The sequence below is a fragment of the Canis aureus genome, chromosome 16, assembly GCF_053574225.1.
Source record: "Canis aureus isolate CA01 chromosome 16, VMU_Caureus_v.1.0, whole genome shotgun sequence".
NCBI classification, from domain to species: domain Eukaryota; kingdom Metazoa; phylum Chordata; class Mammalia; order Carnivora; family Canidae; genus Canis; species Canis aureus.
Window position 1 is genome coordinate 48134890 of NC_135626.1, and position 25157 is coordinate 48160046.

The 25157-nt window shown below is 36.8% G+C and overlaps 1 protein-coding gene across 4 annotated transcripts in view; it reads right to left on the reverse strand.

The window, feature by feature from the left end:
• Window positions 1–95: 95 nt before the first annotated feature.
• CEP95 (centrosomal protein 95) overlaps window positions 96–25157 on the reverse strand; it is a 34880-nt gene continuing 9818 nt past the window's right edge. For 2 of the 4 annotated variants that reach the window (XM_077853763.1, XM_077853761.1), the window contains 17 exons: window positions 23894–23999; window positions 22627–22742; window positions 18470–18586; window positions 17737–17930; window positions 17527–17646; window positions 15381–15493; window positions 15089–15218; window positions 14350–14503; window positions 7109–7248; window positions 6217–6306; window positions 5279–5408; window positions 4278–4447; window positions 4092–4166; window positions 2895–3047; window positions 1177–1323; window positions 683–754; window positions 96–432 (listed from right to left, as the gene is read on the reverse strand). In XM_077853763.1, coding sequence (XP_077709889.1) covers window positions 256–432; window positions 683–754; window positions 1177–1323; window positions 2895–3047; window positions 4092–4166; window positions 4278–4447; window positions 5279–5408; window positions 6217–6306; window positions 7109–7248; window positions 14350–14503; window positions 15089–15218; window positions 15381–15493; window positions 17527–17646; window positions 17737–17930; window positions 18470–18586; window positions 22627–22742; window positions 23894–23999 — 2204 coding nt within the window. In that variant the 3' untranslated portion in view covers window positions 96–255. The other 2 variants (XM_077853762.1, XM_077853764.1) reach the window with 2 other exon arrangements.

A 25157-nucleotide genomic window follows, 5' to 3' on the forward strand; every position in this document is an offset into this window, starting at 1 on the left:
ATAGCAATAGGCTTGTTAATTACTTTAGTGCAACTATGACTAATGAAGAACGTGTGCCTTCAGTCCCCCTTTTAAGCCATAAATCCAAAATGGTATACTTTAAGAAAATGATTTTTATTTTAAAAATTTCATAAAGTATTGGAATTAATATATAAGTAAGGCATTTAGAAAGGAGTCTCCTGGTTTATTTACTGGCTCAGTTCTAGCTCTAGCCTAGTAAAGTCCTCTCAGAAACTTCACTTATAAAATCTGGCCTTATGGGAAAGGATTTTTACTGTACTGAAAAGAAGCCATATGAAGCCGAGATCTGAAGCGCTCAGCTTCCAATTCCCGGAAGAAAGCATCGTCATCATTCTGGGTTATCATGTGCTGCAGCTGCTGAATTTCCTTCTCCATCTTCAATCTCAGCTCCCTCTTCACCTTATACAATGTCTAAAAGAGAATTCACATCATCCTGTGATTCACATTTGTCCGGCCCTTGCCTATTTTTGCTCCCCCTCCCTCTTTCAACTCCTCAAGCTTCTGTAATTTTACGAGCTCTTACAGAGACTTAACAGATAAAATTAACAGGATAAATCCTGTGTATAGGGTTAACCATAGGATAAGTGTTTTGAATTGTAGTACAGTTGTTTTCTACTTCTTAAATATGTAAATTGATTATTTCTCTCCTGTTAATTATTACCTGGGCCTGGGATTTCTCTCTGGCTTTGAGTTCCTGGCGTTCTTGTGATATGGCTTCTGCCAGCAATGAAAACTGTACAGAGAGGAAAACAAATGTTTATCTGTAGCCCAAATTTAGTAATTCTTATATATAATGTTCACAGACTTAAAAATCTTTTTTTTTTTTTAAGATTTTATTTATTTATTCATGAGAGACACAGAGTGAGTGAGACAGAGGGAAAAGCAGGCTCGATGCAGGAAGCCTGAGGTGGGACATGCAATCCCAGGACTCCAGGATCACGCCCTGAGCCAAAGGCAGACACTCAACTGCTGAACCACCCAGGCGTCCCAAAAACCTTTAATAGAAATAGGGCAATATAAAGAGTCTGTGCTGCTAGCTTACTGTGAATCATCAGGCTAACCTATATAGTGACAGGTTCTGAGTTAATAACAGACTAAGCTGCCGGTGGTAAGGATTAAGCACATTAGAATGTGAACCAGCAACAGTGAGCCTACCTGGTCTTTATAGTAGTTCTCCATTGAGTCCAGTTCATTCTGGTGCTGTCTCTTTTGTTCAGCTCGCTTTTCTTTGGCATAGTTTCTTAAGTCTCGTAATCTCTGCTTCTGAATCTGTAAACCTTCTTCAAACAATTTCTTAAATATCTGTTTAGTTAGAAAAATAAAGTTATGCTGAACTTTCATGGAAGAATATAAACATTTTGTCCAACTATACTGATTCTATTTCACAAAGTCTTCAGTATCAGCCTGAGATATAATCCACATACCATAAAATTCACCCTTTTAAGAGGTATAATTCAATAGATTTTTGTATATTCAAAGTTGTGCAACCATCATCATTTCAGAAAGAAGCCCCTATACTCATTAGCAGCCACTCTCCCATCTACCTCATCCCACCTACTGCAACCACTAATATACTAGGTCTGTAAATTTGCCTATTCTGTATATTTCATGTAATCATAAAATATGTGGCCTTTTGTATTTGGTTTCTTTCACTTAGCATGTTTTCAAGTTTCATCTATATTGTAGCAAGTATCAATACTTCATTCCTTCTTATTGCCACGTAATATTCCACTGTATGGGTATATCACATTTTGTTTATCCATTCATCAGTTGACAGGCCTTTGGGTTTTTTCCTCTTTTTATGTATTATAAATAATGCTGCTACAGATAATTGTACATAGGTTGTATGGATATATACCTAGCAGTGAAATTACGGAATCATAGGGTAGCGATGGTAACCTTTTGACGAACTGCCAGACTGTGATCTAAAGTGGTTGCATCATTTTGCGAGCCCTGCATGAGGGTTGTAACTTCTCCTTATCTTTGCCAACACCTGTCTTTTATTTCAGCAATTTTAGTGAGTGGTTTCCCACTGTGGTTTTGATTTTGTACTTCCTTAATGACCAGTGGCATTCAGCATCCTTTCCTGTATCCTCAAATTCTCTAATGCTTTCAGAAAACAGTTCTCAAGGAGCCACGTATACAGAGGAAGAACCGCGGCCAGAGAAGAAACAAATGGTGCATTTATACATGTGCACAACTAAGGGTGAGGTGGTTATCATCGAACTGGGCCAGAGGAAAACAAATTATTCAAAGGATTTGGATATGCTGGTTTTCCTTAGAGCCATGCATTCATCAGTATTACCTTAGTCAAGTAACTTCACCTCACAAAGCCTCAGTAGTAGTAGTATGGTCTAGAAATGAGGATGGATGATAGCAGTGGCCCAATTAACTAATTACCTTAATGTTTTATTCTAGAGATGAAATTTACTGCCAGTTTGGAATCCCAAAAGATTAAGCATTTCAGCCTGATTAGGATGAGACAACAAATACCTTGGAGAAATACTTCACAGCGCATCTGTCCCACACTCCTTTCTCAATTTTATGTGGAATCCAGGTCATCCAGTCACATCTTAAGTCCCTGTCCCTTCTAACAAACTCCCAAACCCCTTGAAGCAGTTGTACTGGGGAACAAGTGCAGGAGGTCAGAGGAACTAAGGCCTCACATTCAGATGAAAGCACTGGAGACAGAGTAGACTGAGTACCATGCAGATAATAAAATGAGGCACGGACAAGTCAAAACTCTCATAGGATGCATCTTAGGTCTTGCATTTGGATTTTGGATTCAAATTGGGAAGAATTGCAAAGTAGTCCTGAAAGCTAACAGATAGAATTCATCCATCTGACAGGATTGGATAAAAAGCTGTATTTACCATTTCTTCCCGTGTCCTCATTCTCATCATTTTTGCACGCAACTGAACTCTGTAATCATCGTAGTATTTCCGGGCACGGACAATCTGCTGCCTATTTTCTTTTATCTTTGACTGTGTCAGCTTTTGCTTATGAATGCGGTCCTTGAAGTCTTGCTGGGAAAGGGAAAAAGAGGTAAGAACAAGACAGATTTTGGCATTCTTAGCTGCGCCAGTCACCGTCACAAGATCTTCAAGGAGTAGCCAGGCATGCAGGGCCAGTGGCCTATCACCTGGGCATAGACTCTATAAAACTGTCGGCTCCCAGAAGCCTTCTAGCCTTTGGTAGGTTCATCGCCAGTCCAAAGGGCTGCCCCAACAAGCCCCCACTGCTACAGGTGATCTTGGTGGAATTTGAAGATCTCATCTTCACATGTCCCCGACAGGGTCACCAAAGCCACACTCAGATGCCAGCTTAACAGGAGTAGAAAAAAAGGCATTCCGACTTTCAAGCAAAGCTGTAGTTCCACCAAGGGTATTTATGTCAAAACGAAGGAAATTAGACAATATCTTATAAAGTACTGAGAGTGAAATCTGGTCATGTACATAAAGCCCTCAACAAGCTGTTCAGACTGATACTTTTTTTTTCCCTAATAGTTTTCAAATGGCTTCCTCCTCTTTCTCTGGAACTGCTTAGGAATATAGTTCTTACTGCTTATCTCAACCAAGAGTCTTAAAATCTCTTCTAACACCGTCTTTGACTTCTGTCCTCTTCATTATACTGAGGAGAAGATGTGCTATGTACAATTCTCAATCCAAATTAGAAGGGATGATGATAAACTAGCTCAGCTCTATACTTATGATCTAAGAAGATCAGAGCAGACAAAAAGCATTAGCTTACAACCACTTGGTACCTCGAAGTTGCTGTGGAAGTAGAGACAGACCTGAATTAAAATCTCAACCCTGCCTCTTGCTGATTACAGTGGGACCAACCATAAGTTAGCATCTCAAAGAAAACATCTCCCATTATGTTACTCGACCAAATGAAGCTGTATATGTAAGCACCTTTGCCCCTCATCAGTTTTGGTTACAGCTCTAGATGCTTCCATAGGCACCTGTTAAAGGCAAAAGTCTCTGGGACTGTTACCCAGCTATATAAATACAAGTCATTAACACAACTTACAAATTCAAAATTATTAACACAACTTGCTCTTAACATACCAATCTCTTGTTGTGTTCATATTCTTTCTTGACAAGTGCAGTAAGGAGGTCATGCCTTTTTAAGGCTGCTTCTATCTTTAAAAGGGACAGAAAGGAAGAACGTTAATAATGCTATTCAACAGATTCTGAAGGATAAGCTCTTCTCCTGATTTATATTCCTAAGCTTGTAATTGACAGTTAACTTACTTCATCCTGGAGTTTCTTCTTTGATCTATTTTCTCTATATGCATCTTTTCTGAGCTGTTCAATCTGTGTAATTTGCTCTTTCCACATTTTGCTTAGTGTTTGGCCAGAAACATAGAGAAATGGAAACTGCTCCAGCATAAGGGGCAGGAGACTGTGTTCATTCACTTTCACTGTAAGGTCAAAACAAAAAAACAAAAAAACCTCCTCAATCTGAGACAGTTTCTGATGGCGTTTAATAAGAACTCTCATTCTATCTTCCTGATAGAGCAAAGCTTATCTAAGTGATGCAGTTCTGGTCCTGAAAAGAATAAATCTAAAAGTACATCATTAACTTTTGCACTCCTTCTTTGATCGGAGTACTACCAGTAAGGATGAAAATAACACTCAACAGTTCTGACTGATGACATGCTGTTCTTGTGAAGTCCATCCTAACAACTCAGCTGACTCAGCGACTGAGGTGGACGCTGTGTGTGTGTGTGTGGTCAAACACACTTCTCAGCCCTACCAGGAGGCAAACTCTCTCTGATGGGATGTAATTAGAAGGCCAGCAGTGTTTGAAATGGAACCCTGGCATTTCACATGATCTCGTTTTCCTTGTAACTGGACTCTAACACTCACTAGCACCAACTGTCAACATAACAAGAGCTGGACAGGACATCTGCTTGCTTTGGAGCATCCCTTGGGTTCTACCAACTTCCCAGAAACAAAGAAAAGGCAACTAGTGTGAGTGAGCAGATTGAAGCAAAAGCTGGAGCAGCAGGTAGTACCTTATTGTGCCTCTGGTACCAATATACAGGCCTCCTGAAGGTATTTAGAGTTTTAAATAAATGCCTTAACAGTTTTATCTCTCTTTATAGAAATCTAGCATATGGCAGTGATAAAAGGGGAACTTTCTCCAGCTCACTGGTGGATGTTAAGTTTTCAGTGCTGTGTCCTTGGAATGTAGCACACACTTTCAAAGTATGCCAGTTTTCCATAAAGTACAATTTTGTGGTTCTTACTTGGAACTGCTTTATTTGGCTTTGGCAAGCCACCTCTTGGACTTGGAGTTGTGGTTTTTCTGGAGTAAGTCTTCCAGGGCTGACTGTGTTTTGGAGTTCCTTTATGAACAGCTTCTCTGTATATTTTTTCCTTAGAAGCAGACAAAGAACAGAAATGAGAGAAATCGAATAACTCTTTAATATATTATCTTAAATATTACATATTGACAAAAATAGCTAACTAATCCCCAACCAAACACTTTACTTCAAATTTCTAAAATCTGGTTAGTGTTTATCTACTCTAAGTTAAAAGCATCTTTTGGTTTCTGGCACCCCTTGGAATTTGAAAAAGCACTGAATCTTTTTTGAGTTTCAGAGTCACCATAGTCCCACATCCTCAATACAACCACTAATAATGTTTTGATGTACTGGCTTCTTTGACAACTTTTTCCATGTAGATTAAAAAAATTCTTAAATCATGTTTAGTTGTAACCATACTGTATTTTATATCCTGTTTTGTTCATGAACATTCCAGCACAAGCATTTTTGCTGTTTTCACTTACTTTCTGTAACCATCTTTTTAAAAGGCAATAGACATGTCTGCTTTGGGCTGCTTCTACCCAGGCACAGAACAGATGAGATTTCTCCTCATTCCCCTTTAACCTGTCAGCCTCAACTATCTTTTAAACCTCTGGTCAACTGCTAAACAGAACCCCTTAAAAACCGATGAAGTCTTGGGTAAGAAGGAAAAGTGCTGGTGTCCTTTGGTACCATGTCTTGCCACATTTTAGCAACGTGGCTACTCTATAAAATAAGAGAAACTCCTGCATCATGAGATGAAATACTAAGGAGATAATGATTAAGGCCTGTTGATTCCTTTTTCCTTTTAAAAAGATCATCTCTGTACTTTCCACTGATCTGATCAAATTGCATTTATTACAGTAGAGACTTTTACCCACTGTTTCCTTCTCCTCATTTATTCCTAGAGATCCAATATTCTCCTGAACTTTATTTCTTCTTAGTTCCCTTTCAAATGCTTCGGTTATTGCCTAGAAGCAGAAAAAGCCATATGACATTATAGTTATTAAAAACATATACGAAATGAAAATGTAGGGAAAAAAATTAACCTAAAATTCTGCCATTTGAGTCATTTTTTTTTTAAGGTCCTTTCAGGCCCCACTATCATAAATATACATTATTTAACAGACATGTAATTGGAGCATAAAATTTTACATAATGCATTTCTTTATTTTCAAGTTTTGTTATTTTGACAGTCCCTTGAATGAAAGTTACATGCTGAATTGAAGTTACATGTTATTATAAAACATCTGAATTTCAGTTTTTCACTATCACAAACTATACTGTAGCAAATAATTTAAGTGTTCTAAATTTATGCTGTGTATCAAAATCCCTATTCCACAGCAGAAAGCCTTTCTTGGTAATCATACATTCTCCATGTTGAATCCTAACCACCTCTGTTCATTTCTGTCTTGGGCACTTTAATCCTATCTATAACTCAACTGGCCTATCACTTTTAATCCACCTCAAATTCTCATCCTCTCTGAAATATCAACCCATATGGATCTACTTCTAAACCCACTAGAGTACTGGGTTATATTTAACAAGGTTAGTTTTCTTAGAATATCCCAAGTTTCATGTTCCCTAAAGGCAGGGGTGGAGGAGAGGGAGGCACATAAAAGCTGTGTCACATAATTTCCTATCATCCACTCAGTTCAAGAATATTAAACGCATTTTAGGGCTTTAATGACATAAATGCACAGTCACTATAATATTTGGTTGAGGGTAAACTGTATTGCCTGCTACCCAATTGTAGTCAAAGATGGGATGTACCTTTGCTTGGAATTGGCGGATATCTGTTTCTTTTGGCTTTCGCTGCCGTTTTTTCTCCATATGGAATTGTGTGTTTTTGTTAACTGGAGAAGGAGAGAGTGAATGAGATCTGCAGGGTGGTGTTCTACGCGTGGGAATTCCTACAACATAGAAGAAACATGTACCATTAGTTCCTATATAGCCAGAAATACTAAGTTGGAAATCAAATGGTTTTTACCTAATCCAAAAAGAATGACTGTGAATGTGCTAAACATGTTCTCTCCTATAACTAATTTGTGTTTATTTGTATGTTTAGTGAGACCAAGTAAACAAATACACACAAATGTATAGAGTCTCAAAAAAGTACTTAGGTTCTATTTTCAACTTTGGGTTGAAAAGAAAGCAACATGTGGAATTAAGTGGAAGGAAGTGGTGGTAGAGAAAGAAAATGTTAAGTATATATATATACATCTTACCCTTATAAAGCAGCATGCTTAGAAGAAAAAGTTAATGTACTTCATCATTTTCTAAGTAGTCCCAATTTTTCCTTATGTAGTTAAGTTAGCCCTAACTCCACAATACTTAAGAAATCTAACAAATCACAAATGTTTTTATGTTACAGTGTTTTTAGTTTTACTTGGGCATCTGCTAGTTGTATAGAGGTAGACTCCATGCCTTTTCAGAAAAATGAGAAAGTCTAAGGTTAAGGAAATTAGTTTGACATGTTTATAAATAAACCTTCCCAGGGAATTCAAATTTCACTCAGCTTTTTTTTTTTTTCACTCTTTTAATTCAAATCTTTCAAATCAGTTTAAATGTAAGATATTAAGGGGGTACCTGACAGGCTCAGTTGGAGGAGCATGCAACTCCTGATTTCAGGGTCATGTTTGAGCTGTGTGTTGGGCACTGAGATTACTTAATTAAAAAAATAAATAAGATATTGGGGTGCCTGGGTGGCTTAGTCAGCTGGGCATCCGACTCTTGGTTTTGGCTCAAGTCAGAATCTCAGGATTGTGAGATAGGCCTATTGATACAGGGAGGAGTCTGCTTGAGAGTCTCTCTTCCTCCTCTTGCTTACTCTCTCTTAAAATAAATAAATCTTAAAAAAAAGAAAAGATATTAAGAAAAACTGACCTGCACCATTTACATGATGTTTTTATGACATCTTACTATGTTCATAATGTACTCTTTTCATCAAAGAGCCAATGAAAAGAACATTTTAACTTAAAATGAATTTTCAAAATTGGGTACGGTACGTATGTGTATCTTAAGTAAGGGAAACATGTAGGTAACTAGGTGAGGCTTACTTTGAGATTACCTTGGAAAGTTTAAGGGAAGAAAGATGAAATGATCAAGAGAAAAGAGTATTTTTGGAGTAAAAAGTAATTCTACTAGATATAGATCCTAGGGAAACCTTTTTTTTTTTTTTTTTTTTTTTTTTTTTTAAGTAAACGCTACCCTCTACATGGGGCTTGAACTCACAATGCTAAGATCAAGAGTCCTGTGCTCTACAACTAAGCCCCAAGATTCTAGAGAAATTTTTACACGTTACAGGTTTCTACTTTTCATAACTACGATTTTGCAATCTATAGTCCATCCATGCAATGGATTCCATTTATACAAATGGAGTATATTGCATAAACTCAGATTTTCAAAACAATACTAACAGAAAAAAGTCGTAAAATAACAGTAAGTAAGAGCTGTTACCAGTATAAAAACAGGAATGAGAAGGTTCCAGTTTAACATGGCAATATAAAGGCACCTGAATGTACCTCCTCCCATAGATGCTCTGAATCTACAGCTACATATTGAATAATTCCCTCAGAAGGGAATCTGGAAACTAGCTGAATGACTCCTATACCTCAGGTGAATGAGAAAAAAACCTACATTGAAAGGGGCCTTGGCACACCCTCATCTCCTGGGAGCCATTAAGAACAAACAAGGTAGTTAGGATAATCACAAAGTTTTGAGACACCCAAGAGCTAGGAACATGCTTTAATGTTAAGACTGATCTCCTACATAAGACTACTCCTTCAAGACTGGGAGAGGTGACTGTTTTACCTGGTGCACAGAGACCAACACAGACAGGAAAATGAAGAAAAAAGAAGAGTATGTTCTTAAAAAAAAAAAAAAAGAGAGATAACCTCAAATAAATCTTAGTGAAACAGAAAAAAGGGCTTTAGACCTGATGGAGACTTAAAAACAGTGGTCATAAAGATGCTCACCAAGATCAGGAGAACAATGTGTGTACAAAGTGAGAATTTCAACAAAGAGAAAATAAACAAAAGTACCAGACAGAAGTTATATAATTTAAAAACATACTAACTAAATTGAAAAATTCAATACAGGGGTTCAAAAGCAAACTAGCTAAAGCAGAAGAAAGGATTAGCAAACTTAACGACAGGACAGTAGAACTTACCCAAACAGAGGAGCAAAAAGAAAAATGAATAAAAAAGATTGAAGATAGCTCAAGGGATTTGTGGGACACAATCAAGTAAGACCAATATTCACACTATAGGGGTCCCAGTAGAGAGAGAAAAAGAGAAAGCCAATTCAAAGCAATGGCTGGAAACTCCCCTAACCTGGACAAAGGAAAGAGACATCCAAACCCAGGAAGCCCAGAAACTTTCAAATAAGATAAATCCAAAGACCTCATACTAAGACACATTATAACTAAATTACCAAATTTAATTTGAGAGAACCTTTAAAGCAATAAGAGAAAACTTGTTATATACAAGGGAACCTCCATACCACTCCTGAGATTTTCCAGAAGAAGCTTTGCAGGCCTGAAGGGAGTAATATCTATTCAAAGTGCTGAAAGAGGGCAGCCCTGGTGGCTCAGCGGCTCAGCGGTTCAGCGCCGCCTTCAGCCCAGGGCCTGATCCTGGAGTCCCGGGATCTAGTCCCACGTTGGGCTCCCTGAATGGAGCCTGCTTCTTTCTCCCTCTGCCTGTGTCTCTGCCTCCCTCTCTCTCTCTCTGTATCTCTCATACATACATACATACAAATCTTTTTTTTTTAAAGTGCTGAAAGAGAAAAACTGCCAACCAAAACTTTTACTCAGCAAAATTGTCCTTTGGAACTGGAGAAATAGTTTTCCACACAAGCAAAAGTTGAAGCAGTTCATTAACACTAGAACAGCCTTACAAGAAATTTTAAGGAGGCTCCTTTAAATAAAAGGGTGGTATTTAGTAATAGGAAAGCATATGAAAATATAAATCTCACTGGTAAAGGTAAATATATAAATTCAGAAAAGTCTAATGTTGTAACAGTGGTGGGTAAATCACATATAAATCTAGCATGAAGGTTAAAAGACAAAAGTAGCAAAAATAACTACAATAATTTGTTAATGAATACACAAAAATATGTAAATTACGACATCAAGAACAAAGTATGGGAGCAGGAAAAGTAAAAACACAGAACTTTAGTATGTGTTCTAATTTAAGTTGTTATCAACTTAAAATTGAGTACTACAAGATGTCTTATATAGGCTTTAGGTAACCATAATATGAAAACCTATAATAGATACACTACAGATAAGAAGTCTAGAGCAAAATCATCAAATCACAAAGAGAGCAAAAGAACAGAAATAGAAAACAGCCACAGAACAAAATGGCAACACTAAGTCGACACCTAGCAATAATTACTTCTAATGTAAATGGACTGAATTTTCCAATCAAAAGACAGAGCGTGGCTGAATGGATAACAAAGCAAAACAGACACAGCTACATGCTGACTATACAGGACTCACTTAAGCCTTAAGGACACACACAAAGTGAAAGAAGATATTTCACACAAATGGAAACCAAAAGAAAGCTGTAGTAGCTATGCTTCTATCAGATAAAACAGACTTCAAGACAGACTGTAACAAGAGACAAAATCATTATATAACAATAAGGGGATGAATTCATAGAGAGTATAAACATTTCTAAGTATTTATGCACCAAACACAGGAGCATGTAAATATGTAAAGTGAATATTAACAAACCTAAAATACAAAGGACAAATAGCAATACAACATTTAACAGACGTTTATAGACATTTACAGAACACTCCATCCCAAAGTACCAGAATATACATTCTTCTCAAGCATACAGGAACGTTCTACAGGACCAAGCATATGCTAGGACACCAAATAAGTCATAATAAAGTTAAGATTGAAATCATATAAAGCATCTTTTCTGACACTTGGTATGTTATGAAACTAGAAAGCAATTACAAGAAAACTGGAAAATTCACAAATATATGGAGATTAAACAATATGCTATGGAACAACTAGCAGGTCAAAGAAGAAATCAAATGAGAAATTTAAAAAATCTTCAGATGGAAAAGGAAATATATCAAAACTATGTGATGTCTTAGTTAAGCATCCAACTCTTGATTTCAGCTCAGGTCATGATCTCAGGATCTCAGGATCAAGCCCTGCATAGGGCTCTGTGCTGGCTGTGGAGCCTGCATGGGATTCTCCCTCTCCCACTGCCCCTGCCCCCACCCCCCCCCACTGCACAAGCTTGCTCTCTAAAATAAACAAAACAAAACCCGTTTAAAACAAACAAAACTACCTATGGGATATAGCAAGAGCAGTTCTAAGATGGAAGCTCAAAGTGATAAATGAATACATGAGAAAACAAAAAAGATACATGACACCTAAATAAAGAACAGTTAAGTGGGATTATATCAAAATGAAAAGCTTCTGGAATGAGAAAAAAATATTTGCAAATTAGAGATCGGACAAAGGGTTAATATCCAAACTATATAAAGAACTGCAACTTGATAGCAAAGAAACAAACAAATTTAAAAATGGGCATGGATGGGATCCCTGGGTGGCGCAGCGGTTTGGCGCCTGCCTTTGGCCCAGGGCGCGATCCTGGAGACTCGGGATCGAATCCCACATCGGTCTCCCGGTGCATGGAGCCTGCTTCTCCCTCTGCCTGTGTCTCTGCCTCTCTCTCTCTCTCTCTCTGTGTGATGACTATCATAAATAAATAAAATTTAAAAAAAAATGGGCATGGAAACTGAACAGACATTTTCCCAAAGAAGATCTACAAATGGCCAACAGGAACATGAGGAAGTGCTCAATATCACTAATCATTACAGAAATGCAAATTAAAACTATAATGAAATATCATTCTGTGTCTGTTAGAATGGCTACCATCAAAAGACAACAAGCATTGGAGAGGATACGGAATAAAGGGAACCCTTGTGCACTGTTGGAGGAAACGTAAATTGGTACAACTACCATAGAAAACACTATGGAAGTTCCTCAAAAAATTAAAAACAGAATTTACCATATGATACAGCAATTTCATCTGTTGGAATATATCCACAGAAAACAAAAAACTGTGGAACAGATTATCTGCTACCCTATGTTCACAGCAGTATCTACAGTAGCCAAGACATGGAAATGTTAAGTGTCCAATGATGGATGAATTATTTAGCCCTAAAAAGTAAGAAAATCCTGTCATTTGTGAAAACACGGATGGACCCTGAATTACTGTATGACCTCACTTATATGTAGATCTATAAGGAAAAAAAGAAACCACTTACATGTGGAATCTTTAAAAAAGGTGTGTGTGGGGGTGCAAACTCATAGGAAAAAAGATCAGATTTCTGGTTAACAGAGGCAAGAGGCGGCGGGAGGAATTTGATGAAAGTGGTCAAAAGGTATAAACTTTTAGTTATGAGATAAATTAGTACTGGTAATATAATGTACAACACAATAACAAGTTAGGTCCACTGTATGGTATATATGAAAGTTATAGAGTTCTCAACACAAAGGCAAAAAAACCCTTTTTTTCCTTGATCTATAGGAGATGATGGGTGTCAACTAATTGTCATAATCATTTCACAAGATATGTCAATCCAGTCATCGTACAGTACATATACACAGTGCTGTATGTCAACATATCTCAATTGGGAGAAAAAAAAAGAGAAAAAAGATCTCAAACCACCTAATCTTATTCCTTGAGGGAACCAGGAAAAAAGAACAAAAGGCCAAAATTAGGAGAGAGAATCTTAAGCATTGTGGGTGTGGGCCTCGATCTCAAAACCCTGAGATCATCACCTGAGCCAAAACCAAGAGTCAGATATTTAACCAACTGAGCCACTTAAGCTCTCCTGAATCCAATCGTATAGTAAAAGGATCACACACCATAATGAAGTGAGATTACAGGAATGTAAAGATGCCCATTTTTTAATTGGAATTTTTTTTTTTTGCTATTGCGTTGTAGGAATTCTTTATATATTTTGGATATTAATTCTATATCAGATATCTGATTTGTGAATATTTTCTCCCATTTGGTACACCGCCTTTTCATTAAATCAAAATTAAAAATACCACATGACCCAGCAATTATACCCAGAAGTAAAGAAATCACTACCTCAAAAAGATACATGTACCCTCCATGTTGACTGCAGCATTATTTACAATAGCCAAGATACAGAAACAACCTAAGTGCCCACCTATGTACAGATAAATGGATAAAGAAAAAAACATACATAAAAGAATATGATTCAGCCATAGGGGGAAAAAAAAAGGAAATCCTGCCATCTGTAACAACATGGATAGGCCTTGAGGACATTATGCTAAGTGAAATAATTCAGACAGAGAAAGACAAATAATGTATGACCTCATATACGTGTAGAATCTAAAAACAAACTAAAAAATACAGAGAACACATTGGTGGTTGCCAGAGGTGGGTGTGAAGCTGGTCAAAAGGTACAAACTTCCAGTTATAAGATAAGTAAGTTCTGAGAATATAACATCCAGTATGGTGACTTTAGTTACCTGAAAGTTGCAAAAAATCCCATTTTACAAGTTTTAAGAAAAAAAATGTGGACCTATGTGAAGTGATAAATGTTAACTAAACTTCTTGTGATAATCATTTTGCAATATATACCAAATCATTATACGGTACACCTTCAATGAACACAATGTTTTATGTCAATTCTATCTTAATAAAATAAAAAAATAAAAACAAGGATATGAAGATACAAACTTTGAGAGTTGTTTCTTTGAAGGAGGGGAAAAATAGACTGTGGCGAGGAAAGAGGAGACTTCAACTCTTATTTTTAAATGCAAAAAGTGTAAAGTATGTATAATTATTAGCATATGCTTTTAGATGGTGAAGACGCAGGTATTATTATTTTTGATCCTTCTATATATCTTTGAAATATTTAAAATGAGAAATCCAGTCATAGACAAATGGAAGTCCTAAATGGGTCCCTGGAACATCCTTATCCTGGCTTCTCTGGGGAGGTACCTGGTCTTCGCTTCTTTGACCCACACTCCATGATGCTGTCACTGTGCTGAGACAGTGTCTCATCCTTCCCACTCTCCATCTCTTCATTTCCAATATCATCTTCTTTATAGTCAGTCTTTTCTTTAATTCGATCACCCAGGGCACTTTTTAACATCTATTGAGAAAATACAACACCTTTCATTGATTTTAGCAGAATGCACATTGGAAACAGCAGACAGAATCTTTAGAAAGCTTCTTCTCCTAATTAGGCACTAAGAACATTTGAATGCTTATGTATGTTTAGTTTCTGAAGGGTGTGTATCACTGCTATTGGAATATTCAGTTTCAATAGACTTTAGAGTAAATCACATAAGGACTTAATACATTTATTCAATGATACCCCTCAACTGTTAATACTGGATTCTGGGAGTTGAAATCAAGAGATCGAATTTATACCAAATCTGTCTTAGATGTATCTAAAAATAAAAGTTTTAATGTAATCAAGTAGAATGATTATTTTCATCAGAATTCAATAAAAATCAGGATAAACCTGTACCAAATTTGGTTATACCATGAAAGGCCAAGAGATGACTTCTCATCTTGTGTCCTACCTGCCTGATATATGGAACATTTTCACAGTAACTAAGACACAACTAATTTTAGTACATTAGCTTACTTAGCTTTTATCTTTAATTGAAAGATCACTTAAATACTCACCAACTATGGCAGTCTCGATATAGATATAAAAAACAAGACTTGCCCAATCTAGTTCAGAGAGCCGTTGAGAGAGTTTCTCAGAAACTGCATATAACTCTTGTTCTGTTAACCTCTTTCCTGGCCTCTGGGAGAAGGTTGAATCCCAGGATGAGACTGTAGGTCTGCTGTCATATCTGTAATAAAATGACCACATGACATTTAAGTAGCCAAATGTGCTGTGTAATGCATGCTGTAACAAAGATTTCATACTGGTCTTCATAGCTCAGTTTGGAGAATATACTCTTCTTCAAATCCCTTTGCAAACAGACTGAAAACACTGCAATAAGTAAGGTTACCTTTTTCCTTTGGGAAGCTTCCTTGTCCGAGGGCCTTGGATCTGAGCTGAACAAATTTCCTGTTTGCTATCTTCAGGTGACTTAGAAGTTAAGACAACTCTATTATCTGATTCCTATTAAAAACAAAAGAATTGATTTGAAAAAGCTACAAAGATGGCACATAAAAACATTTTGGATGGGAGGAAAGGGGAGAACCTGTGGGACAAAGTTCAGTCCTTTTATTCACCATGTTTTACTTTTTTTTAAGTTTTTAATTTATTTAAGTAATCTCTAGACCCAATGTGGGCTCAAGATCAAGAGTCACATGCTCTTCTGACTGAGCCAGCTGAGCACCCGTTTGACCTTTTTTTTTTTTTTTTTAAATTTTTAAAATTTATTTATGATAGTCACACAGAGAGAGAGAGGCAGAGACACAGGCAGAGGGAGAAGCAGGCTCCATGCACCGGGAGCCCGATGTGGGATTCGATCCCGGGTCTCCAGGATCGCGCCCTGGGCCAAAGGCAGGCGCCAAACTGCTGCGCCACCCAGGGATCCCCGTTTGACTTTTAAAAAAACACATTTGTCAGGGTACCTGGGTGGCTCAGTCAGTTAAGAGTCTAGTCTGACTCTTGATTTTTGCTCAGATCATGATGATCTCAGGGTCATGAGATTGAGCCCTGCATCAAGCTCCACATTGGGCATGGAGTCTGCTTATCACGCTTTCTCCTTCTCCCTCTGTCCCCGCACATGCTCACTTTATGTCAAATAAATAAAATCTTACTGAAAAAAGAGTCAATAAAAACTGTCTGTAATTGAAATACTTAAAGATAATGCCTTCCAAAATACGAATATATACTCTCAATGTTTTTAACAATTGATTTCTTTTTTAAAGGTTTATTTCTTTCAGAGAGAGCAAGCAAGCATGTGCGTGTGCTTGCAAGTACACAGGGGAGGAGGAGGGAAAGGAGAGGGAGAGAAGTCCCCAAGCAGACTCCCCACTGAGTGTAGAGCCCCATGTAGGGCTTGATCCCAGGACTCCAAGATGACCTGAGATGAACTCAAGAGTTGGACACCCAACTGAGTAAGCCACCCAGGTGCCTCATTAAACAATTTATTTCTTAATCTCAGAGTTAATCTTATGAAGAAACATTTGACATTTAAGAATCTCTTCAATTTCACTTATCTTTTTCTTCTACCAAAGTAAAATTAAACACTTTTTAGTAAAAAACAACTATAATACAATTGTATTTTTAAAAACTTTTTATTGAAGTGTCCTGTTCAAGAATTATTTCAAAATGAGCATTCACACTTAAATGCCACTCAGGTTAGGAAATAGAATATTATCAACAACTCAGAAGCCCTTCTACCATCCTCCCCTAAAACTCCTCCAAATGTAACCATTATCTTATGATCCCTTTTATCTATCCACCCACTCTATCTGAACAGGTGTACAGAATGTTTAGAAAAATGATGGCCACCTAATGCTAATGATACTTATTTCATCCTTGCACTTTTTATGCACTGTTTGAATTTTTAATAATGAGAATGTATCATTGTTTAAAAATTCACCTTTTGCATATATCCCTAGCTGTTCATTTCTAGGAGGATAGGGACAGGATAACTTTACAAAAAGGTTTTGTTTTTTGTTTTTTTTCTTTTCCAAAGAGTGGAAGCAAATAGGCCAAGGTATTAACAGCAGTTCACACTGGATAATAGGAATATGGGTGTATGGTTTTTCATACTTCCTTATAAAAGTTTAAGTGATTTAACTAAGGACACAGAATATGGGTTCTGAAACTAGAATACTGAGTTTAAATCCTGACTCTACAGTTGCTGTGTACCTGAACTTAGATATTTAATCTCTTTGTAACAGCTTTCCCATGGGAAATAAAAATCATACCTGTTCCATAGCTGTTGTGAGTAGTATATTATTCAATACCTGCAAAAACCTAGAACTATGCATGACACAAAATAAACACCTAATACTATTTTCCTTTTTATACATTTATCCCTACTGTCTTAAAGTAAGAACATGTAGGTATACGCAGAGGTAAGGCTTGAGAAATATAGTGCTCATTAGTGGAGTATCCTTGATTACTATTCTAGTAGACCTCTTTAAATTTATGGACTTCGGGATCCCTGAGTGGCGCAGCGGTTTGGCACCTGCCTTTGGCCCAGGGCGTGATCCTGGAGACCCGGGATCGAATCCCACGTCGGGCTCCCGGTGCATGGAGCCTGCTTCTCCCTCTGCCTGTGTCTCTGCCTCTCTCTCTCTCTCTCTCTGTGACTATCATAAATAAAAATTAAAAAAAATAAAAATTAAAAAAATAAAAATTTATGGACTTCTACCTACTCAAAAGCAAGCTTTTCCACTTACCACAGAAAATGCTGTGCTCTCTCCAGTAGAATTCATGGCAGGGGAGATGTGACTTGAACGCAAGTATTCTTTTCCTATGGGACAGGGTGCTCTAGGCTCTGAAGGGTGGTAGGGTGGATGCAAAGGAATAGCTGATCGAATAGGCTCCCCGAGCTTCCTAGCACTTGGAATCACATCCACAGAAGGAATTTCCACTAGTTATCAAAAATAAAGTGGACATTAAGGTGAAACTCTAAAAAATATATCATTTATTATGTATACATACCTATAGATACTAAAAACCTAAATGAGTGGAGGATAGCCACATAAAAATGATGGTTTATCCACAGGTTATAAAACTAGGTAGCCATAACAATGATTTACATAATACTAACTAAAATCCCAGAGAGAACAGTAAGAAATGAGAGTATTTTTCAAATGACTATATTTTATCATTCCCTAATAATTTGAAAACCATCAACTGATAATACTAGTATGTGTATTAGAGATTCTAATTATCCTAAAGTCTTTAAGAGAAGAATATGGATGCAAAACATATGACCAAAAGCCATTTTATGAAATCAGAGCTCATAATTCATTACCAAACATTTACAAATATGATCATGTAAAACCAAAAAGAATCACAGCAAGTATAGAGCAACAAAAGCCTAAAAAGGCTAATAGCAACAGAAACTATCTCAGGAACTATTGTCTCTAACTCATAGCAATAGTCTAACAATGCATTACTACTCACTGTCTTCAGTAAAGGATGTCCTGCTCTTGGACAAAAAACTAGATGAGGGAGGGTGCATTTCTTCACGTGACATGGTTAAGGCTTTTTTGGACTGCATTTCACTGGGGCCATCGGCACCTAGAGAAGAAAGCATTACGTGTAGAATTTTTTTTTTTATTTGCTGAATGTTATACTAAAAACCAATAATTTTTTTACCCAGAGGCTAAAAATGCCAGGAACGACATGATCATTGAACTATGTTGGTCTGATTGCCCAAACTTCCCATTACTATTAATAATGATCAGAGAGGAAGCTCTAGTTCTATAGCCCAGAACCAATTATACAAATTTTTTCCACTTATTCAAATTAAAAGCAAAGGTTCACATCATATTACTTTGCTTTAGAAAAAGAAGTGCCACAGAAATAGAGACACAGATCAAAATAACAGAATAGAGAGTCCAGAAAAAAAAACTAGTTTATATGGTCAATTAATTAATATCCAACAAAGAAGTGAGAATATGAGGAAAAACTGGTCCCTTCAATAATTGGTGGTAGGAAAAGTGGACAGCTACATTCCAAAAGAATGAAACTGGAGTACCTGACACCATACACAAAAATTACCTAAAAATGGATTAAATAACTAAATGTGAGACATGAAACCATAAAACTTTTAGAAGAAAACACAGGCAGTAATCTCTACATTAGCCTTAGCAACATTTTTCTGATATGTCTCCTCAGGCAAGGGAAACAAAAGCAAAAATAAACTATTAGGACTACAAGAATCTTCTGCACAGAGAAGGAAACCATCAACAAAATAATTGGTGAGTCATTTGGATCTTGTGCCATAGTTTGCCAACCTCTGACCTAAAGAAACCACTGTTAACATTTTAATTTCTTTCCTTACAGATATGCTAATGTGCATCTTATGTGATCTCATAAAGTGTAATCAAACTAAGTAATTTTTAATTGAGGTACAGTTGACACACAATATAATACTTGTTTCAAGTGTACATCATAGTAATTTGGCAACTCTGTATGTTATGCTATGCTCATCATAAGCATAGCTACCATCTGTCATTGTATGTTATTTTAATACTGTTGACTATATTTCTTGTACCTTTCATTCCTGTGACTTACTCATTCCATAACTGGAAGGCTATATACCTCCCACTCTACTCTGCCCATTTTACCTATTCCCCCCACTTTCTCCTGTATGGAAACCATCAGTTCTCTGTATCTATTTCTTTTTTACCTATTCCCCCCACCTTCTCCAGTATGGAAACCATCAGTTCTCTGGTCTACTTCTTTTTGTTTTCATTTGCTTTATTTTTTAGATTCCATATATAAGTGAAATTCTTTGGTATTTGCCTTTCTCTGAGCTAGGAATCTTGGCTGATACCATAATAAAAAAGCTTACAGGTCAAATTGTTTTGTCTAATTTTTAAATGCTTATTATTTTAAATCAGCTTTATAAGATTACATAGAAAGCTACAGTAAATTTTTCTGAAATTGAGGGAATATCCACTTTGCTCCTTTAGAAATCTACAGTACACAAACTTCCCACAAACAGAATGGACTTAAGAACCCCCTCTCCAAATGACTATTTACCTTTCTCCAATTTAATGAAAAACTTCACCATAAATGTATTCCTTACTTGGAAGGTCTGAGAATGCACCCCAAAAACCCACTGTTACCAAATGGTCAACTGACAATCACTACAAACAGAAAGATTCATGTTGCACAGACCCCAAACTCCACGCAATTTATTCCAAGATACTGTGTATTTCAACATTTCTGATGCTGATTGATGTCTTCTTAAAACCAGCAAATACATCTTTTTGTGCTTTCCTTTTCTATAATCCAGTACAATATGGCCATTTTCAGATCAAAATGTTTAAAATATGTGAATCTCCCTATATAACTTCCTAATTACATGAAGAGCATCTAAGATCTAATGTTCAAAATTCATAATATGGTCCATCCACAATTTCTCTACTACCCAAACTGAATTTGTCATCAGTTTGACTCGAGGCTAATTCAGTTTTACCTGGGCTTAATTTTTCTTGATGATCAAGTAACTCATATGCTCTTCATTTTTGATGAAATTTCTCTTAAAATCTCATGCTTAGTTACCATATGGAACTTCTGTCAGACTGAAAGAGATACACTCAAATCTTACCTCATAATTTCGAGATTGTTTTAGGACATATTGCTAAATATGTTCTAAAACTTGTCTACTGTAAGCATTAATAAAATTCACTAAATATCTATATAATAAATGTATGTAACATTTCATTAAGAAAAGGGGGTGGCCCTGGGTAGAAAAAATGGATGAAGATGGTCAAATGGCACAAATTTCCAGTTAAATAAGTCATGGGACTATAAATCTACAAAGAGGATAGATCTTAAAAGTTATCACAAGCAAAAAAAATTTCAACTATAAATGGTGACAAACATTAACTAGACTTCTGTGATGATCATTTCACAATATATGTAAACATAAAATCATCAGGTTGTACATCTCAAACTAACAATGTTACATGTCAATTATCGCAACAGCCCAGGAATCAAAGCCTAAATTAGATGCCCGTAAATGTATATGATGACAGTTAATCTGTAGACTTAAATCCAAATATAAAAGGAAGTTACCATAGTCCTTTATGACATTAAATCCAAAGACCTTAGCCTAGCTTTTCTCTCAATCTTTTTTCTTTTGCCTTAATTGTATTATAATCTGAATAGTTAAAATCTGAAAATAATTCACTTTTTACAGAAGCAACCTTTCTACATGGCAATTGCTATCACAGAACACCATCTTTAAAATCACCATTTCTTCCACCTTCTGTTAATCCTACTCTCTTTCCTTCAAGAAACAGTATTACCTACACTTGACTTTGGTCATCACATTACTTTGCTCCTCCCAATAACAAGTACATGTCTTTGGTCTACTGTCTAATCTGCCAGACTTAGGTTCTTTGAACACTGGAATTCAGCGTCTATTCTTTGCAATCAAAGTATTAATGCTGAGAGAGAGATTTCAGAGATGGTTTTGTGGAATTCTCTGATTTCACACATTAAGAAACTGAAGCTCAGGAAAGATAAGGGCCCTGACAAAGTCACACAGCTAGTAGCAGAGTCTGGATAAGAACTTGGTCACTGGATTCCCAATTTAATACACTTAATTCCTCTCTAGCATTCCTGTTCTTCCATTAAAAAACCCCCACAACTTATTGCGGGCCTGGTGTTTTGCAAAGCTTTGGAATACGAAGATGAATATGAATAATTTTACTATATATTTCACTTATTTGTCTTATTGGCTGCCTCCACAAGTAGAACGTAAGCTCTACAAGGGAAGGAATTTGTGTCTATTGTGTTTACCACTGTAACACCACTGCTTGGCACAGGGAAAACATTAAACATGTGCTGAATGAGTACGGTGGCTACTGTCCCTGAAACTCATGACATACTCAAAATTTCTATGCAATGTGAGAATGCTATTACCAAAATAAGGTGAGAGGGCCACACTGTAGAAATACAAAATACAGAGCCTTAGAGCCTGAGGCACATGGGGGAGGCTGGGCTTTGTAGTGTAAATTTGCCAGGAATAGAAAGGAAGGAAGAATACCCCAGCAGAAGAAACAATAGGATGCCAGAAAAGAGCATGGCAACCAAGGTAGGGAGGACAGGGAGTAAGATGTCGGAGGACAGCAAGATGGGATGCTCAAAATGGGTCTGAAAGATACTTAGGCTTACTGTATATAAGCAGCAGACTATTAGAAACGTGGCCTGACACCTGGCAGAAAAATTGCCACTGGATGATATACAGGCTTCTTGGTTGAAACCACGAAAAGAGGAAGTCACCCAGTTAAGGAAGCTACACTTAAGGAGTAACCTGAGTGTAAGTGGATGATTAAGTTGCATCCAGAATTCTCTTCCCAGAGTATCAAGTCCCATATATTACAAGACAAACTTGCATCTACCTGCTTGCATTGTGCCTGTGACTCCTCCTTGACTGATTTCAGGTTAACTGTTCATATTTAGGATAATGGCGGTATACTCTTACAAATTCAATTCTAATGTCAAGTTATAGCTTTCTATGTTCTTCTCAACTATAAAACATTCCTAAGTATATTTTTATAGTTAGATGTTGAATAACTAACTGGTATCTAACTACTTACCATTACTTCTTAGAGAAAAAGTGTGTGCGGTATCTCCAAGTCGAATTATTTCACCGGTGGATTCTGTTTCATCTCCATCCCAAGAGGGGCCCAAAGCTTCTGATGACAAGGAGCACCTGAAAGAGTTCCCTTACTTATTTAGGACCTGGCCTAACCACAGAGGGCCCCTACCAAGAAGGACCCCAAGAGTTGCTTCAAACAGCCTACCTATGGATAATGAGACTAATTGCAATATGCAGAAAAAGGGCAAGACACTCCACTCCCTTCTGTTGCTTTTCACTTGCTGCTTATCTGTTTTGACTGATGTATGTATGGTGGAAATAACTGTGTGGAAAGTGTCAGGGATTAAATGCATTGGAAAATACACACAGAACAATAAACACTGGATACTCTAGGGATGTAGGAGTAGAGTCTGGGTAGGGTATTAATTTTGCATTAATACCTTGTGTTGTTTCACTTTTGCACTTAAAAAAAGAAATCTAATGAAAATAAAAATAAAGTCAAGAAAGTCATCGTATGGTGATCTCCCTTAAGACATGTTTTCCACGATGTACTATACCTGAATAGGAAAGCACTGCCTGGGTTTTTCAAATCATGACAAACTCCATGAAAAAATGGAGAATCAGACATTTAAAACAAAGCCATAGCATCATATTCAACCTCTAGTTAGAACTACCATCAAATGTAGGATGTTTAAAAAAAAAAAAAAAAAAAACAGGAATAGCCACCTCCACCTTAGAGGAGTGGTTTAGCCAATTAAAAGCACACATATGAATGGTCTGCTATACAGTAATTAAAAATTACTACAAAGAGTTTAACAACTTGAAGGCTACTGATGTGTAAAATTTTAAAATGCAGAAAACAAAATTACATAAACAATATGACTAAATCTAAAAAAACCTCAAAAGAATAATACTAACGTATAACAAAACATCAAATAAGTACTTATTTAGTCAAAATGATAGAGCTCATTGTTTTCTACTGGTTTCTATTCTCTGTACTTTCAAGTTTTCTGTAAGGAATACAAACTATTTTGATAACCAAGGGAAAACATTTAAAAGTAAGTAGGTGCTTAATACTGAAAATTAAATATTACATATAGCTCAAGGCTCTTAAACCTCCCTCAGGGGGTTTAAAATATGAGAAAATATTAAAGTTTTCACACTAGTTTTTGCTTCCATTCTGGTATACTGTGTGCCATTTCAATTCTTGGTAGAAGAAAATAGCATAATTTGCTTCGATTAAATTCATAGACATTGAGCACTACCTCCCAAAAGAAACCTTTTTCCATGATGACTTGGATTCCTTAGTACTTTCTGGCTCTTCCAAAGGTTCTCTTAGATGGGATTCTTTAAAACTCTGTCCAGTTTCACCTGTTTAGAATAGATAAACACAATACCAAAAAACCCCAAAATTAATAATGCTATTTTGATACAGGGGTAGGTAGAAGGAAGAATAGTAAGGCACCTCATCCTCTCCTGGTAAACTGGGCTCTTGTGAACTTGAAAGTACAAAGAACCAAATCATCACTTGTGATGAGCACGTACTGAATAACAAACAAAACTGTTGCTTGAAAAGCAGTGTCTACTTGTATTAGCAATGTTTTATTTTTTAAGCTAAGTGGTAGGTCCTTTTCCGTTGTTTAGAACCTCCCTACCTGTAAAGGATGTCTGAAGCAAGAGGATGAGGCTGTGGTTTTAGCCTCACATGACCGTGTCAGCCTACCTCAAGTTCCAAGACTATCACTCTCCTAGCCTACCTAAGAATCAGACTACATCAAGGCTTGGATGGAATTTTCCTTCAGATGATCACATTCTACCCCACATATCAGAGGAATATAGTTTCACTAGTGACAGCACCTCGCTAGCAAAGTGACTTCAGGAGGTATGTGGGTGAACCTTCTATGATTCATATTTATACCTCTGGATATTCCCATTCCCATTTCTAGAGATTCCCTGTTCAAACATCCACCTTCATTTTTTTCTATTTCTGTATTCAACAAACAACATTTTAATAACATGAGTTAACATTCACTGTGCGTTTACTCTCAGCTAGGCTTGGTGCTAAGCTGTTTATGCATACCTAATTTGACCTTCACTACAGCCATGAAAGAATTTCAGATGAGAAAACTGAAGCTTCAAGAGCTTCAAACAATGAGGGGCAGAACGCAGCACTGACTCAAGTTCTGCTTTCAAATCTCTTGTCCTTCAGTTTAAGTAAATGACAATGCTAGCTCAGGTACCAGGAAAGAGCTTCAATACATACCTGATGTGCCTAACAATAATAAATATTTACTTCCCGTTATTAACTGGCATTTTGAAGAATCTGCTCAGCTCTAGGTAATTTTGCCATAGCAACTTGGAGAATCAGACTTTAGAAAATACTGTCCACCTCAGGTACTACCACACAGGGAGATCCCATCTGTGCAACTCCCTTCTAGCAGCCCTAAACTCACCACATTCTACTGACCTCCCCTCAAAAGATCCCTCCTTACCCCCTACCTCAGCATTTCACTATTACCAGACTCACAT